The sequence below is a fragment of the Pristiophorus japonicus genome, chromosome 14 (assembly GCF_044704955.1).
Source record: "Pristiophorus japonicus isolate sPriJap1 chromosome 14, sPriJap1.hap1, whole genome shotgun sequence".
NCBI classification, from domain to species: Eukaryota; Metazoa; Chordata; class Chondrichthyes; family Pristiophoridae; genus Pristiophorus; species Pristiophorus japonicus.
Window position 1 is genome coordinate 33,516,989 of NC_091990.1, and position 13,740 is coordinate 33,530,728.

Genomic DNA, 13,740 nt, shown 5'->3' on the forward strand with positions numbered 1-13,740 from the left:
CATTGAAAATGGCAACTTCAACATGGCAGGTAGAGCACAGTTCTGTATTTTTGTGTGTTAGAACATTAATAGTACATTTACAGCAATTTAAGGTAGACAGCTGCTTTAAGCTACAATTTAGGTTTCCATTTTTCCCAAAATGTAAGGAAAATTTAAAAACCAAAACTTTGGCAATTTTGGGTGAAAAATTCTTCTTATTCAAAATGTTAATGGGAAATGCCATTCTATATTTTGATAAGAATTATACCAAAATATTACTCCTCATTGTCAAGAGGGAAATCTTCTTCTAGGTCACTTCCAGTGCTGCAGTGGTTGTATGTAAACAGAGTGGTCTAAGGTGACTTGTACAATGATATTCCACTATGATGAATCACCCAATGCCCTCAGAATTCACTATGAGAAGAATCATTGGCTGTCTATGACACATTCATCGATATGGTATGCCACCAATTGTTTCTTAATGTGAACACATTCAAAGGAAGAATATAACCATATACCAAACTCTGAAGAAAAATATATCTACGCCTATCATTTTTAGTTCAGCATTAGTTCAGATGGGAAGGTTACGTTAAAAATTTAAAGATTTACCTCTGGAGGTAGAGTCTGTATCTCCAAGTTTCTCTCATCTAAAATGGGCGCAGACTGTTCAGCATCTTGGTCATTCACAGTGTCATTATTTTTCTTAAGGCTTTGCCAAGAGCTCTGTGGGTCATTTTCTGTATGCTGTTGTGGTTTTAAATGCTTAGTGCTTTGCTGTTCTGCATCTCCAGATGGACTTAACTCCTTGTTGCCACCGATAGGCTGTGCAGTTTGTATCTGTTTAGAAGTAGATTCTTTATCGATTTGATCCAGATTCAGACTACCAGATAGTGCCAATGCCTCACGTCTTGTCCTGGAAAATATTTTATTTTGCTTTGCTGCCAATGAATTTCCAGATAATTGGCCTTTAACCGGAGTTCTGTCAATTCTGGTCAGATCAGGAGTCCTAGGCTCGGCTTTGTAATGAAAATTTTCTTTTAAAATTCTGTGCACAGGACTCTGTGAATCCCCACAAGGAGGAAGTTTATGAATAAACATTAGGATAGAGTCCAATCTGCCTGTTCGATTTAGCTGACAGTTTCTTTGCAGTCTGCAGTCCAAAAGGTAACACTTGCCTTCCAGTAGCCATGCAACATTACAGTGGCATTTCCGGCAGCAGGCGTCTCTACAGGACTGAATGGAACCGGCTTCCTCCACTTGCTCCACAAATCGACTTCCCAGTCTGACTTGCATAAGCACCCCGCTCGGACTCGCGACTGTCTTGCAGCTCTCTGTACTTGCACCTATATTGGAGAACACAGGCAGAAAATGCTTTAATAGTGAGGGGTGAAAGATCCCACTTTTCCATACGTGATCAGTTAGTTGTGTCATTTCAGTTTTATTTTAAAACTTTTCCAGAGTTTCCAAGTATTCTTTTTAAAACACAAATTATGGTATAACAATTCAGATTGCAAAACATAAATGTTTTCTACATGCACCATTATGAATGCTATGTTCAAAGTGCATTTGTGTGGGTCAAGGATTAAAAATAAATGTGAAGCGACAGACCTGTAATTGCGGTGTCTGTGATGGTGTACTTTGAATATGCCGTCGAATTCCCTGACAAATGCTCTGCAAGTTTGGGATTTCCGCATGTGCGGGGTTCACAAAAAAGCAATCGCTGGCGCAGTGTTAAGCTATTTGCCCAACGACCGGCCAGCAATTGCCCACGTACATCTTACGGTTGAAGCAAACAGGCGCAGGGCCTGCTTACATCAGCGTAAGGGGATATCCAAGGCTTAACTTAAACATTTACATATCCTAAATTATGCACACACACTGTATTAAATGTTTATGCAAATATTGGCCCGGACTGCAGTTTTAATGATGTACAAAATTGTCAAAAATTAAATTTTTATTGAGTTTGGTGCAATGAAAGTAACCACAATTAAAATTCCAATTCTGATAATTGCATGATTTTTACATTTCGGGATTCCATTGCATATGGATTCCCTGTGTAGATGATTGCAATGGAATTCTCCTTTAGCATTGTGGACTATGCTCATATGAACCACCTGTGAACCTGGGATCTGTGGACCATTACGCTGCCCTCCGCCTCAATGCCTGAGACAGCAATATTTTGCAGCCAGGCCGCCAGCAGGTACTTTTGTAATTAATTTGCAGGTTGATGGCATACTCCGGAGTTACACCTCCAACCATAATTTCTAGCCTATGATGTTTGGTAACACAGTAGGAACCTTGCTTTACCACAGCAATTGTGGCTGGTCTGGTTCCCAGTAAAAAAGAGTTTGGTAGTCGCACATTGCCATAAAATTCCTCGCATGGCTCAGAATGTTGACATAGCTATGTAATTAGCTATTTAAAAAAAGTGTGTTAGAAATTGCGGTCGGAGGTGTACCTCCAGAGTACAAAGGTACCTGCAGGCTGGGTAAAGTTGCAGTCTTGGGCCTCCAGGTATACAGCAGCGTAAAGGCCCACGGATCCCTGGGACACAGACGGTTTGGAAGCGTCCCTGGGATCATGTGGGCCTGGTCCTCCAATCACAAAGGAGAATTCCATTGCAATCATTTATAAAGGAAATTCCCTAATGATATGCAATGGAATCTCCAAATCATTATACAATATACAGAATCCTAATAATCATACAATATACAGAATCCTAATAATTATACAATGTGCTGAATTGCAATTTTATTCATAAATCCCTTCATTGCACCAACCTCAATAAAAATGTCATTTTACAATCCATGCATAAACTGATTTAAAATGCATGTGCATTATGTTGGATTTTTAATTGTTCTATTTAAGGTTTATATATACCCTTAGGCTGATGAAAGCAGGCCCCATGCCTGCTTTTACCAACCAAGCTGGACGGTTGATGGGCAAATAGCTCGACTCTACACCACCGAGTTTTCATGCAGGTTGGATGATCTGTCAAGGTGTACCTGCATGTCCAACTGCATGCGGAAATCCAGAACTTTCGGGGCCTTTCAAATAATTAAGACGGCATACTCAGAGTATGGCGTTACGGAGACCGCAATTTGAGCCCCAATATAGAAGAAGAGTATGTGACTCCTAACCAGTAGAGTGGAAATCTTTGAATTGGGTAGACATTGGAATAAAAAAAAAAATCAAGGTTCATCCAGTTCAGCGTCTACCATTCTGGTAGTTACATCATTAAACAATAATACAGTTGACTAATCATAGCAATCAATTATCAATTAGTCTACAACAGACCCAGACACGAGATGCTATAGGTCCAAAGCTACCTGTTCCTCCCAAGCATACTACATTTACCATAGAAACATAGAAAATAGGTGCAGGAGCAGGCCATTCAGCCCTTCTAGCCTGCACCGCCATTCAATGAGTTCATGGCTGAACATGAAACTTCAGTACCCGCTTCCTGCTTTCTCGCCATAACCCTTGATCCACCGAGTAGTAAGGACTTCATCTAACTCCCTTTTGAATATATTTAGTGAATTGGCCTCAACTACTTTCTGTGGTAGAGAATTCCACAGGTTCACCACTCTCTGGGTGAAGAAGTTTCTCCTCATCTCAGTCCTAAATGGCTTACCCCTTATCCTCAGACTGTGACCCCTGGTTCTGGACTTCCCCAACATTGGGAACATTCTTCCTGCATCTAACCTGTCTAAACCCGTCAGAATTTTAAACGTTTCTATGAGGTCCCCTCTCATTCTTCTGAACTCCAGTGAATACAAGCCCAGTTGATCCAGTCTTTCTTGATAGGTCAGTCCCACCATCCCAGGAATCAGTCTGGTGAATCTTCGCTGCACTCCCTCAATAGCAAGAATGTCCTTCCTCAAGTTAGGAGACCAAAACTGTACACAATACTCCAGGTGTGGCCTCACCAAGGCCCTGTACAACTGTAGCAACACCTCCCTGCCCCTGTATTCAAATCCCCTCGCTATGAAGGCCAACATGCCATTTGCTTTCTTAACCGCCTGCTGTACCTGCATGCTAACCTTCAATGAGTGATGTACCATGACACCCAGGTCTCGTTGCACCTTCCCTTTTCCTAATCTGTCACCATTCAGATAATAGTCTGTCTCTCTGTTTTTACCACCAAAGTGGATAACCTCACATTTATCCACATTATATTTCATCTGCCATGCATTTTCCCACTCACCTAACCTATCCAAGTCACTATGCAGCCTAATAGCATCCTCCTCGCAGCTCACACTGCCACCCAACTTAGTGTCATCTGCAAATTTGGAGATACTGCATTTAATCCCCTCGTCTAAATCATTAATGTACAATGTAAACAGCTGGGGCCCCAGCACAGAACCTTGCGGCACCCCACTAGTCACTGCCTGCCATTCTGAAAAGTACCCGTTTACTCCTACTCTTTGCTTCCTGTCTGACAACCAGTTTTCAATCCACGTCAGCACACTACCCCCAATCCCATGTGCTTTAACTTTGCACATTAATCTCCTGTGTGGGACCTTGTCGAAAGCCTTCTGAAAGTCCAAATATACCACATCAACTGGTTCTCCTTTGTCCACTTTACTGGAAACATCCTCAAAAAATTCCAGAAGATTTGTCAAGCATGATTTCCCTTTCACAAATCAATGCTGACTTGGACCTATCATGTCACCATTTTCCAGATGCACTGCTATGACATCCTTAATAATTGATTCCATCATTTTACCCATTACTGAGGTCAGGCTGACCGGTCTATAATTCCCTGTTTTCTCTCTCCCTCCTTTTTTAAAAAGTGGGGTTACATTGGCTACCCTCTACTCCATAGGAACTGATCCAGAGTCAATGGAATGTTGGAAAATGACTGTCAATGCATCCGCTATTTCCAAGGCCACCTCCTTAAGTACTCTGGGATGCAGTCCATCAGGCCCTGGGGATTTATCGGCCTTCAATCCCATCAATTTCCCCAACACAATTTCCCGACTAATAAAGATTTCCCTCAGTTCCCCCTCCTTACTAGACCCTCTGACCCCTTTTATATCCGGAAGGTTATTTGTATCCTCCTTAGTGAATACCGAACCAAAGTACTTGTTCAATTGGTCTGCTATTTCTTTGTTCCCCGTTATGACTTCCCCTGATTCTGACTGCAGGGGACCTACGTTTGTCTTTACTAACCTTTTTCTCTTTACATACCTATAGAAACTTTTGCAATCCATCTTAATGTTCCCTGCAAGCTTCTTCTCGTACTCCATTTTCCCTGCCCTAATCAAACCCTTTGTCCTCCTCTGCTGAGTTCTAAATTTCTCCCAGTCCCCAGGTTCGCTGCTATTTCTGGCCAATTTGTATGCCACTTCCTTGGCTTTAATACTATCCCCGATTTCCCTAGATAGCCACGGTTGAGCCACCTTCCCTTTTTCACTTTTACGCCAGACAGGAATGTACAATTGTTGTAATTCATCCATGCGGTCTCTAAATGTCTGCCATTGCCCATCCACAGTTAACCCCCTAACTATCATTCGCCAATCTATCCTAGCCAATTCACGCCTCATACCTTCAAAGTTACCCTTCTTTAAGTTCTGGACCATGGTCTCTGAATTTACTGTTTCATTCTCCATCCTAATGCAGAATTCCACCATATTATGGTCACTCTTCCCCAAGGGGCCTCGCACAATGAGATTGCTAATTAATCCTCTCTCATTACACAACACCCAGTCTAAGATGGCCTCCCCCCTAGTTGGTTCCTCAACATATTGGTCTAGAAAACCATCCCTTATGCACTCCAGGAAATCCTCCTCCACCGTATTGCTTCCAGTTTGGCTAGCCCAATCTATGTGCATATTAAAGTCACCCATTATAACTGCTACACCTTTATTGCATGCACCCCTAACTTCCTGTTTGATGCCCTCCCCAACATCCCTATTACTGTTTGGAGGTCTGTACACAACTCCTACTAACGTTTTTTGCCCTTTGGTGTTCTGCAGCTCTACCCATATAGATTCCACATCATCCAAGCTAATGTCTTTCCTAACTATTGCATTAATCTCCTCTTTAACCAACAATGCTACCCCACCTCCTTTTCCTTTTATTCTATCCTTCCTGAATGTTGAATACCCCTGAATGTTGAGTTCCCAGCCCTGATCATCCTGGAGCCACGTCTCCGTAATCCCAATCACATCATATTTATTAACATCTATTTGCACAATTAATTCATCCACCTTATTGCGGATACTCCTTGCATTAAGACACAAAGCCTTCAGGCTTGTTTTTTTAACACCCTTTGTCCTTTTAGAATTTTGCTGTACAGTGGCCCTTTTTGTTCTTTGCCTTGGGTTTCTCCGCCCTCCACTTTTCCTCATCTCCTTTCTGTCTTTTGCTTTTGCCTCCTTTTTGTTTCCCTCTGTCTCCCTGCATTGGTTCCCATCCCCCTGCCATATTAGTTTAAATCCTCCCCAACAGCACTAGCAAACACTCCCCCTAGGACATTGGTTCCGGTCCTGCCCAGGTGCAGACCGTCCGGTTTGTACTGGTCCCACCTCCCCCAGAACCGGTCCCAATGCCCCAGGAATTTGAATCCCTCCCTGCTGCACCACTGCTCAAGCCACGTATTCATCTGCGCTATCCTGCGATTCCTACTCTGACTATCACGTGGCACTGGTAGCAATCCCGAGATTACTACTTTTGAGGTCCTACTTTTTAATTTAGCTCCTAGCTCCTTAAATTCGTTTCGTAGGACCTCATCTCTTTTTTTACCTATGTCGTTGGTACCAATGTGCACCACGACAACTGGCTGTTCTCCCTCCCATTTCAGAATGTCCTGCACCCGCTGCGAGACATCCTTGACCCTTGCACCAGGGAGGCAACATACCATCCTGGAGTCTCGGTCGCGGCCGCAGAAACGCCTATCTATTCCCCTCACCATTGAATCCCCTATCACTATTGCTGTCCCACTCTTTTTCTTGCCCTCCTGTGCAGCAGAGCCAGCCACGGTGCCATGAACTTGGCTGCTGCTGCCCTCCCCTGATGAGTCATCCCCCTCAACAGTACTCAAAACAGTGTATCTGTTTTGCAGGGGGATGACCACAGGGGACCCCTGCACTACCTTCCTTGCACTACTCTTCCTGCTGGTCTTCCATTCCCTAGCTGGCTGTGGACCCTTTCCCTGCGGTAAGACCAACTCACTACACGTGATATTCACGTCATTCTCAGCATCGTGGATGCTCCAGAGCGAATCCACCCTCAGCTCCAACTCCGCAACGCGGACAGTCAGGAGCTGGAGGTGGATACACTCCCTGCACACGTAGTCGTCAGGGACACCGGAAGTGTCCCTGGGTTCCCACATGGTACAGGAGGAGCATAACACCCGACCGAGCTCTCCTGCCATGACTTAACCCTTAGATACACTTAAATTGGCAACAACAATGTTAAAAGTTCCTGACTAATATAAGAAGAAAAAGAAAAACTACTCACCAATCACCAGCCAATCACTTACCCCCTAGGCTGTGACGTCACCTTTGTTTCTTTCTTTGCCTTCTCCCTGTAGCTGCACCGGTAAGCCTCTCGCCGACCCCGGACTCGCGCTGCTCCGAGCTCCCGCCTCCTCGACTGACTGCTCAAACTGCTCGACTCCCGCTGGCCTTTATAGGCCTCTCGCCGACCCCAGACTCGCGCTGCTCCGAGCTCCCACCTCCTCGACTGACTGCTCGAACTGCCTGACTCCCGCTGGCCTTTATAGGCCTCTCGCCGACCCTGGACTCGCGCTGCTCCGAGCTCCCGCCTCCTCGACTGACTGCTCGACTCCCACTGGCCTTTATAGGCCTCTCGCCGACCCCGGACTCGCGCTGCTCCGAGCTCCCACCTCCTCGACTGACTGCTCAAACTGCCTGACTCCCGCTGGCCTTTATAGGCCTCTCGCCGACCCTGGACTCGCGCTGCTCTGAGCTCCCGCCTCCTCATATGCCATGTTTCAAATTACTTATATACCGTATCCCAAAATATTATTTGAAAAACAAACTATCTAATTTGCATTTAAATGAATCAACACAATCTGCTTCCACCATCTCCCTAAGGAGCCTGTTCCAAAGATTGGCCACCAGCTCAATACAATAAAGTTTCTGAAGATTCATTTTAATTTGCCCCTCTTCAAGTGCAAGCTGTGTACTCTGGTTCTACTGTTCTGGATAAGGTGAAATAGCTCGTCTTTGTAAACATTATCTAGTCCCTTTGGAATCCTATAAACAGCAATCATATCACCTCTCAGCTTTCACTTTTCCAGTGAGAATATGCTCAATTTACATAATCGCTCCTCATATTGTAATCATTCCATCCCCTCAAATCATTCTGGTTGTTCTCTTCTGTAAGCTTTTAATAGCTGCAATATCCTTTTCTGTACTGCAGCAAGCAGAACTGTACACAGTATTCCAAGTGCGGCCCCATCAATGATTTTTGAAGTGGCAGGTTCATCTCACTATTTCAGCTCAATATTTTACTCTTTGATATACCCAAAGATCTGATTTGCTTCACTCCCTGCCACCAAACATTGTTGCGATAGGTTCAATTTATTCTCAACCATGACTCCCTTGACTCAGTAAGGCATGACTCCCAGATCTCTTTCAGTTTCCATGCACATTATTTTCTTTTCATTCAATAATGGTCCCTTACTGGATTTTTTTTCTTTCCCAAGTGAACTGCATTTCTCTACATTGAATTTCATCACCCACGGATCTGTCCAGTTCACAAGTATATTCAAATGCTCGTGTAGTTTATCCTATTCAGTATTGGAGTCTACCATCTTCTTTAGCCTTTCATCATCTGAAATGTAGTCATTGTGCTTGTGACTCCTAGCTTCAGATCATTTATGAAGATCTTAAATCTTGAAGGTCCTAAAACTGATCTCTGTGGAACCCCACCGGTAAAATTCTCCCAAGCCGATTACAATGCCTGTATCACAACGAATTACGTATCCATTGTAAAATATTTCCACTGATTCCCACCTGCTTTATTTTCAGCACCAGCCTTTCCAGAAGAACTGTATCAAAGGCCCTACTGAAATACAAATACACCACACCCACTGCCTTACTCCTTTCAAGTTCTTTTGTCACACCCTCAAAGAAAACCAGCAAGCTAAAATGGCTACCTTTTATTACTTTGTTTCTGTCCAGATGCGCCATGATCTTTATCTTTAATAACAGTATGCTTAACTTTACTCACAATGGACGACAAACTCACTTGTCTGCCGTTTCCTGAATCACTTGCTTAAAAATAATAGAAACATCTGCTTTTCTCCAGGTTCCAGTGATTTCTAGAAGTGTGCCAAAGTTTCTGGAAATATTCTCCTTTATATCCTTAAACCCAACATCCTGCTCAACAAATCTAAGTGTTGAATTACCTAGATTTTTCACAAGCTTCCTCATTCTTTGTACAAGAAGACTGAATTACAATCAAACAGATATTCTATTGCCAAATGGAGAAAACACATTGAAACGTTGCCTCTTTAAAGTTATCTGAGCGGACTGGTCCACCATGCTTTACAAATGGCTACTGTATGGAACCAAACTCCACTGGGAATGTGTTCCAAATAGCTTTAATGTCTTATGCAGATGACGACAAAATGAAAAACTGAAGCAAACTATATGAGGCCGGAACATAATTACAAAATCACAGGAAGGAGTTATGCAAAATCTTGAAGTTTCTTACAGAGCTAGAGCACATAAATAACTAATCCAGGGTAAAGAGAGATTTAAAGAGAAGGAATTTTATTGTTTCTGATTTATAAAACATTATTTTCTTACCCACGCCTTTCAGTGTTAATCATCTCAATTTTTGATATTTCTTGACAGATAGAAATTGAGAGAAAATAGTATGTAGACATCATAACTACCAATTTACTTAACTATACACTTACATTATTCAAATGAAGGTCAGCCCTTTACTTCAAATAAGCAGTCATTCACAACAGTACAGCGGGTAGATTTAATGCTGAATTGAACTAGAGGTATTCATTCCTTTTCATAGCAATTTTTCAACTTACTCTTGGTGAATGAAATATGCAATAAGGAGGAAAGAACGTTATAATCTTACTTTCTTTATGCACAGAAGGGCAGAGGAATTATTTTACAACTGTGCCATTTTAAAATTAAATTATAACTTTTTTCCCCCATATAGAACCAATAGAAGGCGTAAAATAATCCATAGCTTCACAACGCAATAGCACACAAATTCAACACTTGTCAAATCTTGGGATCAAAAAGGTGAATAATGAGGCACTAGGAAAAAATTAATTAAAACAAACAATTAGTCAGAAGCATTGAACTTCCCATAATTGCCTTTTACAAACAGTTCAGATGTTGTAATATGTATACAAATTCTGGCAGCCAGTATGTCCATGAGCTGGATATATCTATCATTATATATATTTTTTGTTTATTAACAAATACTGTTTTCTTTTATGCCCTGTAGACCATGAGCTTGGTGGCAGTTTTGAGGGCCTAGTCTTCAAACACTCTCTTTTCCTCAGGCGGCCGAAGGCTGCACTGGCGCACTGGAGGCGGTGTTGGGGACAGGCACACCAACATCAGCGTTCTCATCCAGGCCAACATCCCCAGCATTGAAACACTGACCATACTCGATCAGCTCCACTGGGCAGGCCACATAGTTCGCATGCCAGACACGTGACTCCCAAAGCAAGTGCTCTACTCAGAGCTCCTTCACGGCAAACGAGCCAAAGGTGAGCAGTGGAAACGCTACAAGGACACCCTCAAAGCCTCCCTGATAAAATGCGACATCCCCACTGACACCTGGGAGTCCCTGGCCCAAGACCGCCCGAAGTGGAGGAAGTGCATCCGAGAGGGCGCTGAGCACCTAGAGTCTCAACGCCGAGAACATGCAGAAATCAAGCGTAGGCAGTAGAAAGAGCGTGCGGCAAACCAGTCTCATCCATCCCTTCCCACAACGACTATCTGTCCCACCTGTGACAGAGTCTGTGGCGCTCGTTTTGGACTGTTCAGCCACCAAAGAACTCACTTCAGGAGAGGAAGCAAGTCTTCCTCAATTCCGAGGGACTGTCTATGATGATGATGATGATGATTTCTATTATGAATTGCTCAGACAGATAAACACTCAAAGAATACAAATGAGTTGAAATTTATAAGCAGACAGAAACCCTCTAATTCCCACTTGTACACGTGCTTGTGAGGGAGGGGTGCAGAGGAGAGCAAGAAATGGAGAGACAATTACAGGAACCAATTGGCAAATTTAATGTTTGCAGGGATATCTTAAAAGTTAGAAACCTGTCCCACCAGTTCTTCAACACCCCACCCTAATCAAGTGCTGGAAGATCCATTCCCTGCCACTCTCTTTCATCAGGAAGACATTAGCGAATCAAACCCCAAATTCCATCCCCATTTCGGACAAACCTGAGATTCCCACTCCACAGTTCTGATAATACCACATTCTCCTTTCCCAGTGATGCCAGACTAAAGCAGTACCCTCCAACCATTGTTCCCAAACTCCACCGTATGTTCTTCCAAAATTCAGGACCTCCACCTCATCTCTGACTGACCATGAGCAATGTCAGGGGTGAGCTGCAAATATCTATAACATACCAAAAAGCACTGTGTATATCACATACTTCCTGCAAGTATAATACTAGTTTTCTGCAACACTTTTTTTTATCATAGAAACATAGAAATTAGGTGCAGGAGTAGGCCATTCGGCTCTTCTAGCCTGCACCGCCATTCAATAAGTTCATGGCTGAACATGGAACTTCAGTACCCTATTCCTGCTTTCTCGCCATACCCCTTGATCCCCCCTAGTGGTAAGGACTTTATCTAACTCCTTTTTGAATATATTTAGTGAATTGGCCTCAACAACTTTCTGTGGTAGAGAATTCCACAGGTTCACCACTCTCTGGATGAAGAAGTTTCTCTTCATTTCGGTCCTAAATGGCTTACCCCTTATCCTTAGACTGTGACCCCTGGTTCTGGACTTCCCCCACATTGGAAACATTCTTCCTGCATCTAACCTGTCTGAACCCATCAGAATTTTAAACGTTTCTATGAGGTCCCCTCTCATTCTTCTGAACTCCAGTGAATACAAGCCCAGTTGATAGGTCAGTCCCGCCATCCCGGGAATCAGTCTGGTGAACCTTCGCTGCACTCCCTCAATAGCAAGAATGTCCTTCCTCAAGTTAGGAGACCAAACCTGCAGACAATACTCCAGGTGTGGCCTCACCAAGGCCCTGTATAACTCTAGCAACACCTCCCTGCCCCTGTACTCAAATCCCCTCGCTATGAAGGCCAACATGCCATTTGCTTTCTTAACCGTCTGCTGTACCTGCATGCAAACCTTCAATGACTGATGTACCATGACACCCAGGTCTCGTTGCACCTCCCCTTTTCCTAATCTGTCACCATTCAGATAATAGTCTGTCTCTCTGTTTTTACCACCAAAGAGGATAACCTCACATTTATCCACAATATACTTCATCTGCCATGCATTTGCCCACTCACCTAACCTATTCAAGTCACTCTGCAGCCTCATAGCATCCTCCTCGCAGCTCACACTGCCACCCAACTTAGTGTCATCCGCAAATTTGGAGATACTACATTTAATCCCCTCGTCTAAATCATTAATGTACAGTGTAAACAGCTGGGGCCCCAGCACAGAACCTTGCGGTACCCCACTAGTCACTGCCTGCCATTCTGAAAAGTACCCATTTACTCCTACTCTTTGCTTCCTGTCTGACAACCAGTTCTCAATCCATGTCAGCACACTACCCCCAATCCCATGTGCTTTAACTTTGCACATTAATCTCTTGTGTGGGACCTTGTCGAAAGCCTTCTGAAAGTCCAAATATACCACATCAACTGGTTCTCCCTTGTCCACTCTACTGGAAACATCTTCAAAAAATTCCAGAAGATTTGTCAAGCATGATTTCCCTTTCACAAATCCATGCTGACTTGGACCTATCATGTCACCTCTTTCCAAATGCGCTGCTATGGCATCCTTAATAATTGATTCCATCATTTTATCCACTATGAGGTCAGGCTGACCGGTCTATAATTCCCTGTTTTTTCTCTCCCTCCTTTTTTAAAAAGTGGGGTTACATTGGCTACCCTCCACTCCATAGGAACTGATCCAGAGTCAATGGAATGTTGGAAAATGACTGTCAATGCATCCGCTATTTCCAAGGCCACCACCTTAAGTACTCTGGGATGCAGTCCATCAGGCCCTGGGGATTTATCGGCCTTCAATCCCATCAATTTCCCCAACACAATTTCCCGACTAATAAGGATTTCCCTCAGTTCCTCCTCCTTACTAGACCCTCTGACCCCTTTTATATCCGGAAGGTTGTTTGTGTCCTCCTTAGTGAATACCGAACCAAAGTACTTGTTCAATTGGTCCGCCATTTCTTTGTTCCCCATCTGGTTAAACTTTCCTGTTACACATAACTCACTATTTTCCTAGCGGTCTCCAAAATAGCGGTTTCCCCCTAGCTCTCACCGCTATCACATCCATCTCCTTCCAGTCTACTATCCATGTCTGTGTGCTAGGGCCTGCTGCCAATCCACCCAACAACTCTCAAGGAACACTGCCCATGCCAAGTTCCTGACGATGTGACTTGGAAGTGCTCACTGCACTTATAGTCCACTTACCAACTTGGATTTACCCACCATTGAGGTAATCAAATAGACAAAGTATGGAGTATGATTTTCACTTTTTAAAGCTGGCAATCCAAACAGTATGTCTGAAGATCCTGGGAGA

The 13,740-nt window shown here is 43.6% G+C and overlaps 1 protein-coding gene across 4 annotated transcripts in view; it reads right to left on the minus strand.

Moving 5' to 3' along the window:
* LOC139279847 (dyslexia-associated protein KIAA0319-like protein) overlaps positions 1 to 13,740 on the minus strand; it is a 109,206-nt gene that overhangs the window by 67,336 nt on the left and 28,130 nt on the right. For all 4 annotated transcript variants that reach the window (XM_070899108.1, XM_070899107.1, XM_070899106.1 and 1 more), the window contains exon 3: positions 589 to 1,322. In XM_070899108.1, the coding sequence (XP_070755209.1) occupies positions 589 to 1,322 (734 nt within the window). The remainder of the gene's footprint in view (positions 1 to 588; positions 1,323 to 13,740) is intronic.